The following is a 12,964-nucleotide window of genomic DNA, read 5'->3' as shown; positions in this document are numbered from 1 at the left end:
ATATTGGTTAATGACTAAACATATCTAAAACTCTTAGTGGTTACAAGTCACTAATGTTCGCATTTCTTTCTGACTATGCACCCATTCCTTCAGACCTTTATAGGTTTGAATCAAGATAAAACTTCAGTCAACTTCAGTGTATGCATGACCAGATCGTTTTATACGTGTATCAAAATACATTTTACCAGGGCTACGGTCAAACTATTCCCAATCGGACATTTTACACCCAAGTCTTGAAACATACAGTGGGTATCCGGGTAGGGTCGGTTAATAGCGTGGTGGGTACCCTGATAGAAGTATCCTGGCTCCAAGCCAACCAGTCCTTTTGTTTTCCCCCTTTAGTGCCGAGCGCCAGGCAGGACACAACAACTTTCACATTGACATATATCCTACCTCTTCTTTCAAAACCGTCATTCAATCACTCACTATACATTGACATAAAAACGTAAAAATATTTCACTTATGACATAGGTACTTGCGCAATGTGTGAGTCATGTAATGTATTATTGATGTTTGAACACGATAAAGAGTTATGTTAAATATTACCAGGTGTAGATTGAAAGCCCAGCATAGCTGTGGGTCATCCCTGGGTGGACTAAGTGTGGTAACAAGCCTTGGGACAAGGGCTGTTCAAACACTGGGGAATAGTTTTGTTTGGTTTAACAGCTTGAAGGGACCATGTCAATGTGCTCATCATCATTATGGGCAGAATAAATCAAAATTGTGTTGTATTATCTTGCAGTAATTGGCAGGGGGAATATAAAACAAACAGGTTGCTTGGTAATAGCTTTGTATCCCTAGGCAACACTTTTTTTTGTTATGACACTGAACGTAAGAATATTTTTGATCTCGATCCTTGTACTAACAACTACGTATTATATGATGTGGTTTGATTTTCAGTTTTCTTTAAATAAGAATCAGTTCTTTAGCCAATAGTTACCTAAAATATAGGGTAAAATGGTCAATGTTTCCAATACGTTGTGTGCCCTGTAATAATAGTTTGCTCATGAAAGCTCTGTTCCACAAGTCAATCTTAAGGCTATGTGCTCTCCTGCTTGAAAAAGACGTAATAGACCTTACATTGCTTTGTGTAACTCAGCTTGGAGCCACACATTTTTTGTCCTCACTGATTGAATTAATGAAAACACTGTTTGATTTCCTTCAGTTGACTTCTTGTCGACAAATCAATCAAACCAAATGTCAGAAGTCATCTTGCAGCAGTCCCCCATACGGCAAGGCAGCCTGGGGCGGTGTGGGAGCATAGAGCTAGATATCATACAGTATCTATGAATTCATCAAACACATCTCTGTACTCTTGGCTGGGGTGGTGATTTGGATGTATCACAAGCTCTGAAACGTTTGATAGTTCTTCAACATCACAGGAACTTGTGAAATCAGATTTTGTGAGAAAAAATGTGTTTAACATGTTTAGCAGCTACTTTGTAGCCAGGAAAGTTGTAATATGACCTGCTTTCAATCAGTGGGAGGTGTTCTTTGGTTGGAACTACCAGAATTAAAGGGGTCAATAGCTCGGTTGATTCGACCCTAAATTAATTTATCTTCCTTCATTAATTGATCAACTGTCGATCTGTGATAGGAGAAAAAAGATGGCTATATTTATCATGATGTTTTTAATGACCACGTTACCTTGGTTACTGCTGTTTCTCTTTCATGAAAAGCAAATGATGGTTTATGACCAGGGATCTTTTTGCCTGCAATGTTATGCTAAAACTGATCAATTTTGAACTTAGTAAAAACTTTTTAGGAAATTGTTTTGAAATTTATTTCAGTGTGCAAATGACTAAGGATTTTCTTTTCTTGAACTTTGGGCTTATTACTTCCGAAATTATATATATATATATGTGTCTTGGGTCAAGCTCGGAACTTAAAACATTAATTTCACTCGTGACATATTTTCCGTAATCACTCGTACCTCGTGGGTTATTCTATAAATATACTCCCAACAATCCTTATTCGCACACTCTGGACTTTCCTTGGGTCAAGTACCTGCTCATGTTCAAGAAGTCTTACAATGTTCATGATGATCCTGAATCACCAACACTCAGGACTAAGAAATAGAAAAATAAAAATGAAAACCCTCCGTGAAATTAGGCCTTTCCTTTCAACATCTGTACAGGTGAGAATAGTTTCCTAGCCTCCCATGGTTATGAAGAATTGACATGGCATATACATGTATGTGGATGGAATGATGGCAACTTGGGTGATTGGTTGATTGTATGCCGTGGGTTGTGGGGTTCAGGACTCATACTGAGTCAACCACTGGTTTGTCTGTCCCAGCCTCACTTTGTTTCAGACTACAGTGGCCATTGTCTAACCTGGACTCTGTATAAACTGGCCTTTGTTTAATCTGGCAACTGTCCAAACCAGCCTTTATCTTGGTTTTGGTTTGTTGTTTAATGCCACACTCAGCAATATTCCGGCTATATGACAGTGGTCTCTAAATAATCGGGTCTGGACCAGACGATCCAGTGATTGACATCATGAGCATCCATCCACACAATTGGGATCGATAACATGCATTAATCAAGTCAGCAAGCCTGACCACCCGATCCCATTAGTCGCCTCTTAAAGTATTTATCTTATATGTTACTCTGTCCTAACTGGCCTTTGTTTAATCTGGCACACTGTCCTAACTGGCCTTTGTTTAATCTGGCACTGTTGAAACTGGCCTTAGTTTAATCGGGCACTCTGTCCAAACCGGCATTATGTTTTACCCCCAGCAGATTGTAGTGATAATGAAACTGAATAATCTCTGTGTTGTCCGGCCTTTGTCTATCCGGCACTCGGTATGAACCAGCCTTTGTTTAATCTGGCACTGTCCTAACTGGCCTTTGTTAAAACTGGCACTGTCGAAACTGGCCTCAGTTTAATCGGGCACTCTGTCCAAACCGGCATTATGTTTTACCCCCAGCAGATTGTAGTCACAATGAAATTGAATAATCTCAGTGTTGTCCGGCCTTTGTCTATTCGGCACTCGGTCTGAACCAGCCTTTTGTTTAATCTGGCACACTGTCCAAACTGGCCTTTGTTTAGTCTGGCATTGTTGAAACTGGCCTTAGTTTAATCCGGCACTCTGTCCAAACCGGCATTATGTTTTATCCCCAGCAGATTGTAGTCACAATGAAATTGAATAATCTCTGTGTTGTCCGGCCTTTGTCTATTCGGTATTCCAGAAATGGTTGTCAGTCCAAATTACCAATTTACATAGAAAATACCTCTCTCCGTTATCCGGCACTGAACAACCACTTAGCTGTAAGCTGTCAGTAAATACTAGCTTTTCTAGACGTGTCTACTAAATAAACACAAAAGGTTGGTATCAGTATACCTAGGCATGGATTAACAGTACATGTGTATTGCAGCGTAAGAAGACATGGAAATATATTGTTATCTTGCTTCTCATCGACATTTGGCATTCTCTGCATAAACCGGCAGTCTGTCTAAACCAGCAATGTTTTTCAGTACTCCATGATGAGTGAGTGGTTTAACTCCATTTTTAGCAATAATCCAGCAATATCACGGAGGGGGACACCAGAAATTGGCTTCACACATTGAACCCGTGCTTTCGGCGTGACGAGCGAATGCTTTAACCACTAGGCTACCCCAACACTCTACTCCATGATGAGTCCTCTATAGTAAGACATTGTTCAGGGATAGACGGGGCGGTGTCCCCTGCAGTGATATTGCTGAAATGTTTCTCAAAGCGGCGAAACCCAACTCACTCACTCACTCACTCAGGGATAGACATGACCACTACTCCGTTTGTCCGAGACTTGTGAATATCTGGAAGGACTAGTTGTTTTCTCCAAAAATCTAGTTACTTTGCTCGAGCCACAAGTCCGAAATGAGCTTAAGACTTGTTGGATATGACTAGTTGTGTCTTCAATGCATCGCTGCACAATTGCAGACTGGGGTATAATGAAAAAAACCCATTCATTCTTTTTTAACTCTTCTATCCTGGTTTGAAATTGTTTCTTCTAATATGGTTAACAGAAGCCATTTGTAATGGTACTTTGATCAGTAGGCATTGTATAGGTTATGGCCAGTGATTGGTAGTGCGGAACAGATCAATACCCAACAATGGTGTATGCATATGGATATTATTGATTCCAGTATAGATGCTGTATTTCTGATTTATGGCAAAGTGTGCGTCAGACTAATGACTATTTAACAGGAATGGTATAGCATTAATGGGTAATAACACAATGAGGTATCTCGAGCAGAAGGTTTTACAGTGCAGAACACTGGTTTGTTGCTAAATGGAATAAAAATGTCGAAACCATGAGTTGATTCGAGTTTTACACTGATGCGATATTCCTGCTATATATCACGATGAGAGAAACAAAGGATGAGCTTCAGGAGGGGAATCAACCCCGGTCAATGGCTTGAGCAAACACTTCATCTACTTGGCTATCCTACTGCCCCTACAGACCATGAAGGCAGGTCAGTCTGTTTCCTTGCAACAACTTGGACCTGGACGCAGCTGAAGACTTGCTTGTCTTGATGGAGGAGATCCCTGATACACCCCAGCTAACACTAGCAAACGCTTTACCCACTAGGCTATCCTACTGCCCCTACAGACCATGAAGGCAGGTCAGTCTGTTTCCTTGCAACAACTTGGACCTGGACGCAGCTGAAGACTTGCTTGTCTTGATGGAGGAGATCCCTGATACATCCTAGCTAACACTAATCAATACTTGGCACCGGAAAACATTCAATTTCATTTTTATTCATACATTTTTTTTAATCGAGTTATGTTAACTTTTAATCGAGTTAAGTTAACTTGCCAAACTTTTTGATACCTTTACCATGTTTAAACATGTCAGCGGAAAACTTTCAGTTGAATTTTTGTTCATATATTTTTTTAATGAGCGAAAAAGACTGTTGGATTGCATGTGTAACCTGATGTTTACTAATGCACAGGGCTGAAACTTGTGCATTCCATCACTCAACAAATCATCAAAAACAAGACACGTCTAGGATACGCTAGCTATGGGACCGATTGCTTCAGGCTAGTGCATGAATATTTCCCTCTCAAAGCACATGTACTATCAGTCAGTTTTGTTGGTAAATTGATTCATTGTCCTTGTGGAGATTGATTTCTGTTTGCATCAGGAAGTCTATAGTAATCAGCTGTGTTATGTCCAGGAATAAGCCCGGTCATTAACAACCAAATGAAATGAATGTGTCACGGTTTGGCTGGTTTGAGGATCAATGCTGTTGATATATTACCATGATTCTTTTAACAGATATTGCGAGTAGTGAACTGATGAAAGACAGATAGTGATATTCAGTTTCCTTTGTATCCAACTTTTGTTGTTGGAATATGGGTCAGGGATGGTTAAATGTTTATTTGATCATGTTGCACATGACCAAGGTTGGAATTGTCACATGAGAACAACAGAGAAACCTTTTGAATTCAATCATGCTGAAAGCACCTTAATGTTGCGCTACCTTAATGATTCACAAGCAAATTTAGTTAATATTATTGAATCTCAAAATAATTGTTCACTTGGTTGATGCAGGTCATCGATCCCAGCTGCTTAGATCAATGCTCATGATGTCAATCACTGGATTGTCTGATCCAAACTAACTGGATGGTGCATGACATGATCCTTGTCTAAGCTCCTTCCCAGAGCATGACACTTCGTTACAATCTCGGTTACATCACTGCTACCAGTGTGGTCACGGCCATTACAAGAATCTTGAAATTTGCCCTCTTAACCCAAATGTAGTAACATATATACTTTTGTTTATGTCTTTGGTAATGCGGTCATAGTGAATTTTAAAAGGGTGAATGACAGACCATATTTCCCCCATGAATTTACCTTTTTGTTTGTTTGGTCGGATAAGTTCGAGATTGCAGACGAACGGAAAATCACCCAACTTTCCCTTTTCATTCTTACTATAACAATTACATGATAGTTGTACTTAAACAGAAATTGACAAACAAAGAAATTTTAGCAGGGGTAAGTGTATTCGGCGTCACGGCAGTCATCACTTGTTTGTAAACATAACGGTCAGTTGGCTGCGAGTTCAACTCCAAGCATGGTTGTAGCCATCTATCACAGTGGGGAGCTTTCACTGGTGGCAGCGATATATAGAGAGGTCCGTGAACGTAATATATTGCTGTGAGGAGCTAGAGTCCTGGTCACGTAAATGATAACAGTAGAGTATATCTCTTCCTGTCTGTCAGTTAGCTGAGTAGCGGAACATGCAGCTCCAGATGTTCCGATCAATACCAGTGGATGAAGGATTACCAGTTGACTTGGAGAAGTCATACATCATTCGCATATAGATGTCGCCAGGGTCATTTCTGCACAGATATATTTTTCTATAAACTTTCCGCCAAGTGTCTAGACTGCTGTAGACCTTTCTGAGTCACTGTCTTTGTACTTTGAACTCACATATTTTCTTTTAAGTCAGAGAATGATAAGCTGTTGCTTTTGTGCTTCATCAGCAGTTTTGGGATCTTGTAATTTCTACAGTGTTAATGGTCCATGGATTTAACAGAATTCATAATAAACATTAAATCAAACAAAAATAACAGTTAGCGATTTCAGCCACAAATTTGAAGCCTGAGTCTAATAAAAGTCTATTCGGTTGGGTAAGTTCATGGTAATGCTACATATAATTACTCTAAAATTTACTGAAAATATTGCAAAGAGCCATAAAACTGCAATGGAATGACATTGTTGGCAAAATGGGCACCTATCAACAATATAATATACAATTTTATTGGTAATTTATGCTTTATCTACATTGTACAATGAACATAGTTTTAGGACTTGAATTATATTCTAGTTTTTTTAAATGGTGTTGACACTCAAGTTTTATCTTAAATATAGTATTGATTGAAATGAAACATTTTTTATTTGCAAAATGAGACATGTACCAGAAGTTTCAAATCTTTTTTTACCCAGAATTGCCATGACTTAAGTCACGCAATAAGTATCGTAAAGTGAACAAAGAATCACGTTGCGTATAGTATTGGGGAATAGACGTATTGTGACATTCCTATCGAATCCCCACATCATTGGTCACAGAATCAATCAGTGGATTGTCTGGTCCAGACTTGAATTCTTACAGGGCAATGTCATATTGCTAGAATCTAGAATACTTCTGAGTGAGGTGTTAAACAACAAACAACAACAAAACAATGATTGGTCCTGAAAGAAATATTCCCACAGAATTCAGAGAAGTGTATTCAAATCCACATGCTTTCTGTTATAGCTGTTCCTTTATTTATTTCACTCAGTAAGTTGATGAATTTACTTTTTTTTCAGAAAAAGTCTCGCCAGGAGAGTCATGGAGCTGGGAGTGGAGTGGAGATTCTGGAAAATACACCCTACACGGAGGGACCAGGAGGTAGTGGGCAGTACACCTACAAGATATACCACATCGGCAGCCACCTGCCAGGTAGGTAACACAAGGGGCAGCACACCTACAAGATATACCACATCGGCAGCCACCTGCCAGGTAGGTGCTATAACACAAGGGGCAGTACACCTACAAGATATACCACATCAACAGCCACCTGCCAGGTAGCTGCTATAACACAAGGGGCAGTGCACCTACAAGATATACCACATCGGCAGCCACCTGCCAGGTAGCTGCTATAACACAAGGGGCAGTGCACCTACAAGATATACCACATCGGCAGCCACCTGCCAGGTAGCTGCTATAACACAAGGGGCAGTACACCTACAAGATATACCACATCGGCAGCCATCTGCCAGGTAGGTGCTATAACACAAGGGGCAGTGCACCTACAAGATATACCACATCGGCAGCCACCTGCCAGGTAGCTGCTATAACACAAGGGGCAGTCCACCTACAAGATATACCACATCGGCAGCCACCTGCCAGGTAGGTACCAAAACACAAGGGGCAGTACACCTACAAGATATACCACAACAGAGATTATAGTGGTCAGTACACCTACAAGATATACCACATCGGCAGCCACCTGCCAGGTAGGTGCTGTAACACAAGGGGCAGTACACCTACAAGATATACCACATTGGCAGCCACCTGCCAGGTAGGTACTATAACATAAGGGACAGTACACCTACAAGATATACCACATCGGCAGCCACCTGCCAGGTAGGTACTATAACACAAGGGGCAGTACACCTACAAGATACACCACATTGGCAGCCACCTGCCAGGTAGGTACTATAACATAAGGGACAGTACACCTACAAGATATACCACATCGGCAGCCACCTGCCAGGTAGGTACTATAACACAAGGGGCAGTACACCTACAAGATATACCACATCGGCAGCCACCTGCCAGGTAGGTGCTGTAACACAAGGGGCAGTACACCTACAAGATATACCACATCGGCAGCCACCTGCCAGGTAGCTGCTATAACACAAGGGGCAGTACACCTACAAGATATACCACATCGGCAGCCACCTGCCAGGTAGGTACTATAACACAAGGGGCAGTACACCTACAAGATATACCACATCGGCAGCCACCTGCCAGGTAGCTGCTATAACACAAGGGGCAGTACACCTACAAGATATACCACATCGGCAGCCATCTGCCAGGTAGGTGCTATAACACAAGGGGCAGTGCACCTACAAGATATACCACATCGGCAGCCACCTGCCAGGTAGCTGCTATAACACAAGGGGCAGTCCACCTACAAGATATACCACATCGGCAGCCACCTGCCAGGTAGGTACCAAAACACAAGGGGCAGTACACCTACAAGATATACCACAACAGAGATTATAGTGGTCAGTACACCTACAAGATATACCACATCGGCAGCCACCTGCCAGGTAGGTGCTGTAACACAAGGGGCAGTACACCTACAAGATATACCACATTGGCAGCCACCTGCCAGGTAGGTACTATAACACAAGGGGCAGTACACCTACAAGATATACCACATCGGTAGCCACCTGCCAGGTAGGTAACACAAGGGGCAGTACACCTACAAGATATACCACATCGGCAGCCACCTGCCAGGTAGGTACTATAACACAAGGGGCAGTACACCTACAAGATATACCACATCGGCAGCCACCTGCCAGGTAGGTGCTGTAACACAAGGGGCAGTACACCTACAAGATATACCACAACAGAGATTATAGTGGTCAGTACACCTACGAGGCACCAAATAGTTTGCTTTTAATTTTGTCACGCTATGATGGAGACAAACATACTGTGATTTCAATGTTGAGCTAGATTACTTTTTAGATTTCACCTTGCTAAATTTAACATTTAACCTCAAGCTTATCAAAATAAATTTACAAGGTAATATGTTCAGCAGTGTTAGAAATTGGCGCTGGTCCTATAGTCCTTGTCAAAGCACCCAATAGTTAAGGTATCATAAGGACTAGTAGAAAATTTGCCGTTTTAAAGAGTTTTGCTGTATGTTATTATAAGGAATAGTGGATTAAAACTGTCTGTTTCTAACGATGCCTGTTACAGGTAACCTTGCTCTACATCGAAAACACAGTATGTCTATCTCATAAGCAAACACATCATTGCAGAGTTATCAGAACAACATTGCTCTATGTCAGAACTTCAGATAATTATGATGATTTCTTAATGAATAAGGATTTATCAGTATGTGGTAAACATTTTATTGTTCCTTTTGAACACTTTGGTGTGTCTGGATCCAAAGATCTGGGCCATTTAATGAAACAAGTGTTTTGTATTTGAAGGTTGGTTTCGAGCGATCCTACCCAAGTCAGCTCTCAGGGTGGAGGAGGAGGCCTGGAACGCCTACCCCTATACAAAGACCCGCTACAAATGTCCCTTCATTGAGAAGTTCCTTTTGGAGATTGAGACCAAGTACCTTGACAATGGTGGCACAACAGACAATATCTTCAATATGTCCCCGTCAGATATGAGGCAGAGAGTTGTTGGTGAGTGCCTCAGGAGGAGGGACAGATGGAGGAGAGAGTTATGAATCAGCAAATATTTATAGCTTAAGTCCTCTCTGTAGTGCCGGGGTCCCCTCTGTATTGCCAGGATCCCCTCTGTAGTGCCAGGATCCCCTATGTAGTGCCAGGATCCCCTATGTAGTGCCAGGATCCCCTATGTAGTGCCAGGGTCCCTTTGTAGTACCAGGGTCCCCTCTAGTGCCAGGACCCCCTTTGTAGTGCCAGGACCCCCTCTGTAGTGCCAGGACCCCCTTTGTAGTGCCATGATCCCCTTTGTAGTGCTAGGATTCCTTTGCAGTGCTAGGATTCCTTTGTAGTGTCAGGGTTCCTTGATTGTATTTGAATTTCATATTATGATCCTTGGTTTGTTTCCAAATTTCTTGTGATCTCGGGTCTCCAAAAAATTATAAACATTTATGACTTGGGTTACGTTTCTCCCACATTATGCTCACACACAGAGATGTAACTAATAATGTTCTAAGCAGTGTAAGACCCACCCCTTCTCTTCATCATTCACACACCTGCAAGAGGGCGTCAGTGAACCAGGCATCTGGAACAATGTCCAGTTCCTTTTGTTTTGTGCGGCTTTTCTTTTCTTCAGACTGCATTTGCCAAATCAAGACATGAAAAGAAATTTACCAAGCAGAAAGTTCACTGACAAATGATCCTATGTTCAAAACTGTGAATGCTATGAGACCAAACCATTTTAGGTAGATGTCATCTGATTAGCTAAAAAAACCATATGTGTCCTTCGTCTTGATTGGTTGTTATAGTTTGCCTGTGTGCATATGATGTCTGCTTCTAGGGACGGTTTGTCGAATCGCGATGGGGAGGTCTCAAATCAAACTGACATAACTCAAACTGAAATAAGAAAATGACAGCACTGGCTTTGAATGTGTTATGATTATGAAGTCATTGCTGTCAAAGGGCCCAAAGCCAGATGGCGTTGTTTTATGTCACATAGTTTTTGTTGCTTGCTTGTGTTTCAACAAATGTTCACAGCAGCTGTTGACGGAATATTACCAGGCATTTACGAAAAGAAATCAGTCATCCTGGTCTTTTTCTGTACATATTTGTGTTGCAAGTAAGTAAGTTGGAGTGGAAAAATTCAGATTGAGTTTCAATTTTAGAACATCTGAAGGCTTACAAAACCCATTGTAACCATGGTAATAAAATGGAAGCGAAATGTGTCACACTTTGCACGCTTAGTGCAGTTCCGGTGATTGATTATACTCACTGAACGATCCGTTATCCGTCACCATGCAGTGATGAATAAGAAGTGGCAATAAATGTGACAAAAATAAATATCATTTGATACTAAATGTTTATATCATTTCAAATTTTCAAATGTTAAACCAGTACACCTTAAAGGGACTGGACGTCGACCATTTTGAAGCTTTGTTTGTAAACAGATGGTGATAACCCACGAGCATCCTCGTCTCTCCTTGTCTTATCACCAGTGTGTCCTTATCACGTGACCGGACTTTTCTCATGTTTGTAAACAAATGCACATACCGTATTCGACGTAATAAGCGCCCCGCTCTAATAAGTGCCCACGGCGATATTTGCTAATTTATTGGCAAGTGAACAATCCCAATTAGCACCCCTTCCGATTGATCAATGTACACAAGACTTATTTATTCGGGTATAATACGCACTCATGTGTTATATACACCCTTAATTATCGGCAATTAAATTCTGGGAAAATATATCTGTCTTATATAAACAGTCAGGCCCTCAGCATAAACCACGAAATTTATCTTTCAACTCTGTTTTTCAACCAAAATGATATTCTAATAAGAGCCCCCTTATTCTAATTTTGAGAGTGCCCTGGGCGCTTATTACGTCGAATACAGTATTCTAAAATAAGAACTGACAGGCTTAATGCAAGTCTTTCGGTCCGCTCACCATATTGTAATGATATAGATGTGCTACTTCAACAGTGACATTGAGGTGCATGACAATATAGCTTTACACATCAAAGTGACCGTATCACCAGCTTTCTGTAGGGCTTCGATGACAGGACGTGGAGAATAAATACGCAAAAGGAAATAGTTTTTCACGTTTTGGGATGTTTCCTTAATGAAAGTTAAACATTTCTTGACTTATCTTTATCTAAAAGTGTTGGCTCATCCTAAACGAAACAGGTGAAAAACACATAAATGGACTGTGACAATGTGATGATGTGACAGAGGTACTTGGCTGGCCACAAGGAACCCTGGGTAGGAGAGTGATTGGCTTCAAACGGTTGAGGCGTATTTATATTGTAATCTGGGGGCACGGGTGGCCCAGTCGTCTAAGGCACCGCGAGTTGCATCGCTTGGGCACGCCAGAAACCTATGATTGTGGGTTCAAATCCCGGTTCGCCCCGATTATGTTTCTAGGTTTGTCAGCACCATACCTGTGCTCATTGGTTTCACTGAAGTGGTAAACGTCTTAGACCTGCATCACTTCTAGCTTTCCTCCCACATTAAGCTGACACGCCATGATATAACTGGAATACTGTAAAAAACAGCATTAAACCCAACTCACTCACTCAGTATATTGTAATCTAGGCTTTTATAAACACTGGCTTCTAATCTAATCAAGCTGGCAATTACTGGTAGTATTTTGTAACTAATCCATGAGAAAAACACACAAGCATTCTCTCCAATTTGCCTCCATTAACAAAACAAGACTGAAGCCAGTTTACTCGGCACAGCACTTCACTGTGCGGAGCTCGATTGTTTTGGTTTGAGAACCGAATCGGGCATGTGACGTCACACTCGGAAATTATTTCATACAGCGTTAGAAATTGACACTCGTCTATATAGTCCTTGCCAAACGGCCCAATAGCTAAGGCAGCGGTAGAAACTTAGTTTCAGTCCACTAGCCCTTATAATGATAGCATATAGCAAAACCTTTAAAAATGTCAAAATTCTACTAGTCCTCAGGATACCTTTACTATTGGGCAGTTTGGCAAGGGCTATAGGACTAGTGCCAATTTCAAACCCTGTAAGGTATCATAAGGATTAGTGGAAATTAGCCCTTTTTAA

At 41.2% G+C, this 12,964-nt stretch overlaps 1 protein-coding gene across 7 annotated transcripts in view; it reads left to right on the top strand.

Annotated features, from left to right (window-relative positions):
• LOC124133376 (protein retinal degeneration B-like) overlaps positions 1-12,964 on the top strand; it is a 173,992-nt gene that overhangs the window by 89,810 nt on the left and 71,218 nt on the right. For 5 of the 7 annotated variants that reach the window (XM_048401145.1, XM_048401148.1, XM_048401149.1 and 2 more), the window contains exons 3-4: positions 7,305-7,437; positions 9,708-9,911. In XM_048401145.1, the coding sequence (XP_048257102.1) occupies positions 7,305-7,437; positions 9,708-9,911 (337 nt within the window). Of the gene's footprint in view, positions 1-7,304; positions 7,438-8,451; positions 8,515-8,612; positions 8,645-9,707; positions 9,912-12,964 lie in introns of those variants that run through there. The other 2 variants (XM_048401151.1, XM_048401150.1) reach the window with 2 other exon arrangements.

This window comes from Haliotis rufescens, unplaced genomic scaffold (assembly GCF_023055435.1).
Source record: "Haliotis rufescens isolate VD_foot unplaced genomic scaffold, xgHalRufe1.0.p SCAF_21, whole genome shotgun sequence".
Lineage (NCBI taxonomy): Eukaryota > Metazoa > Mollusca > Gastropoda > Lepetellida > Haliotidae > Haliotis > Haliotis rufescens.
This window is presented reverse-complemented; position numbering and strand designations above follow the sequence as displayed.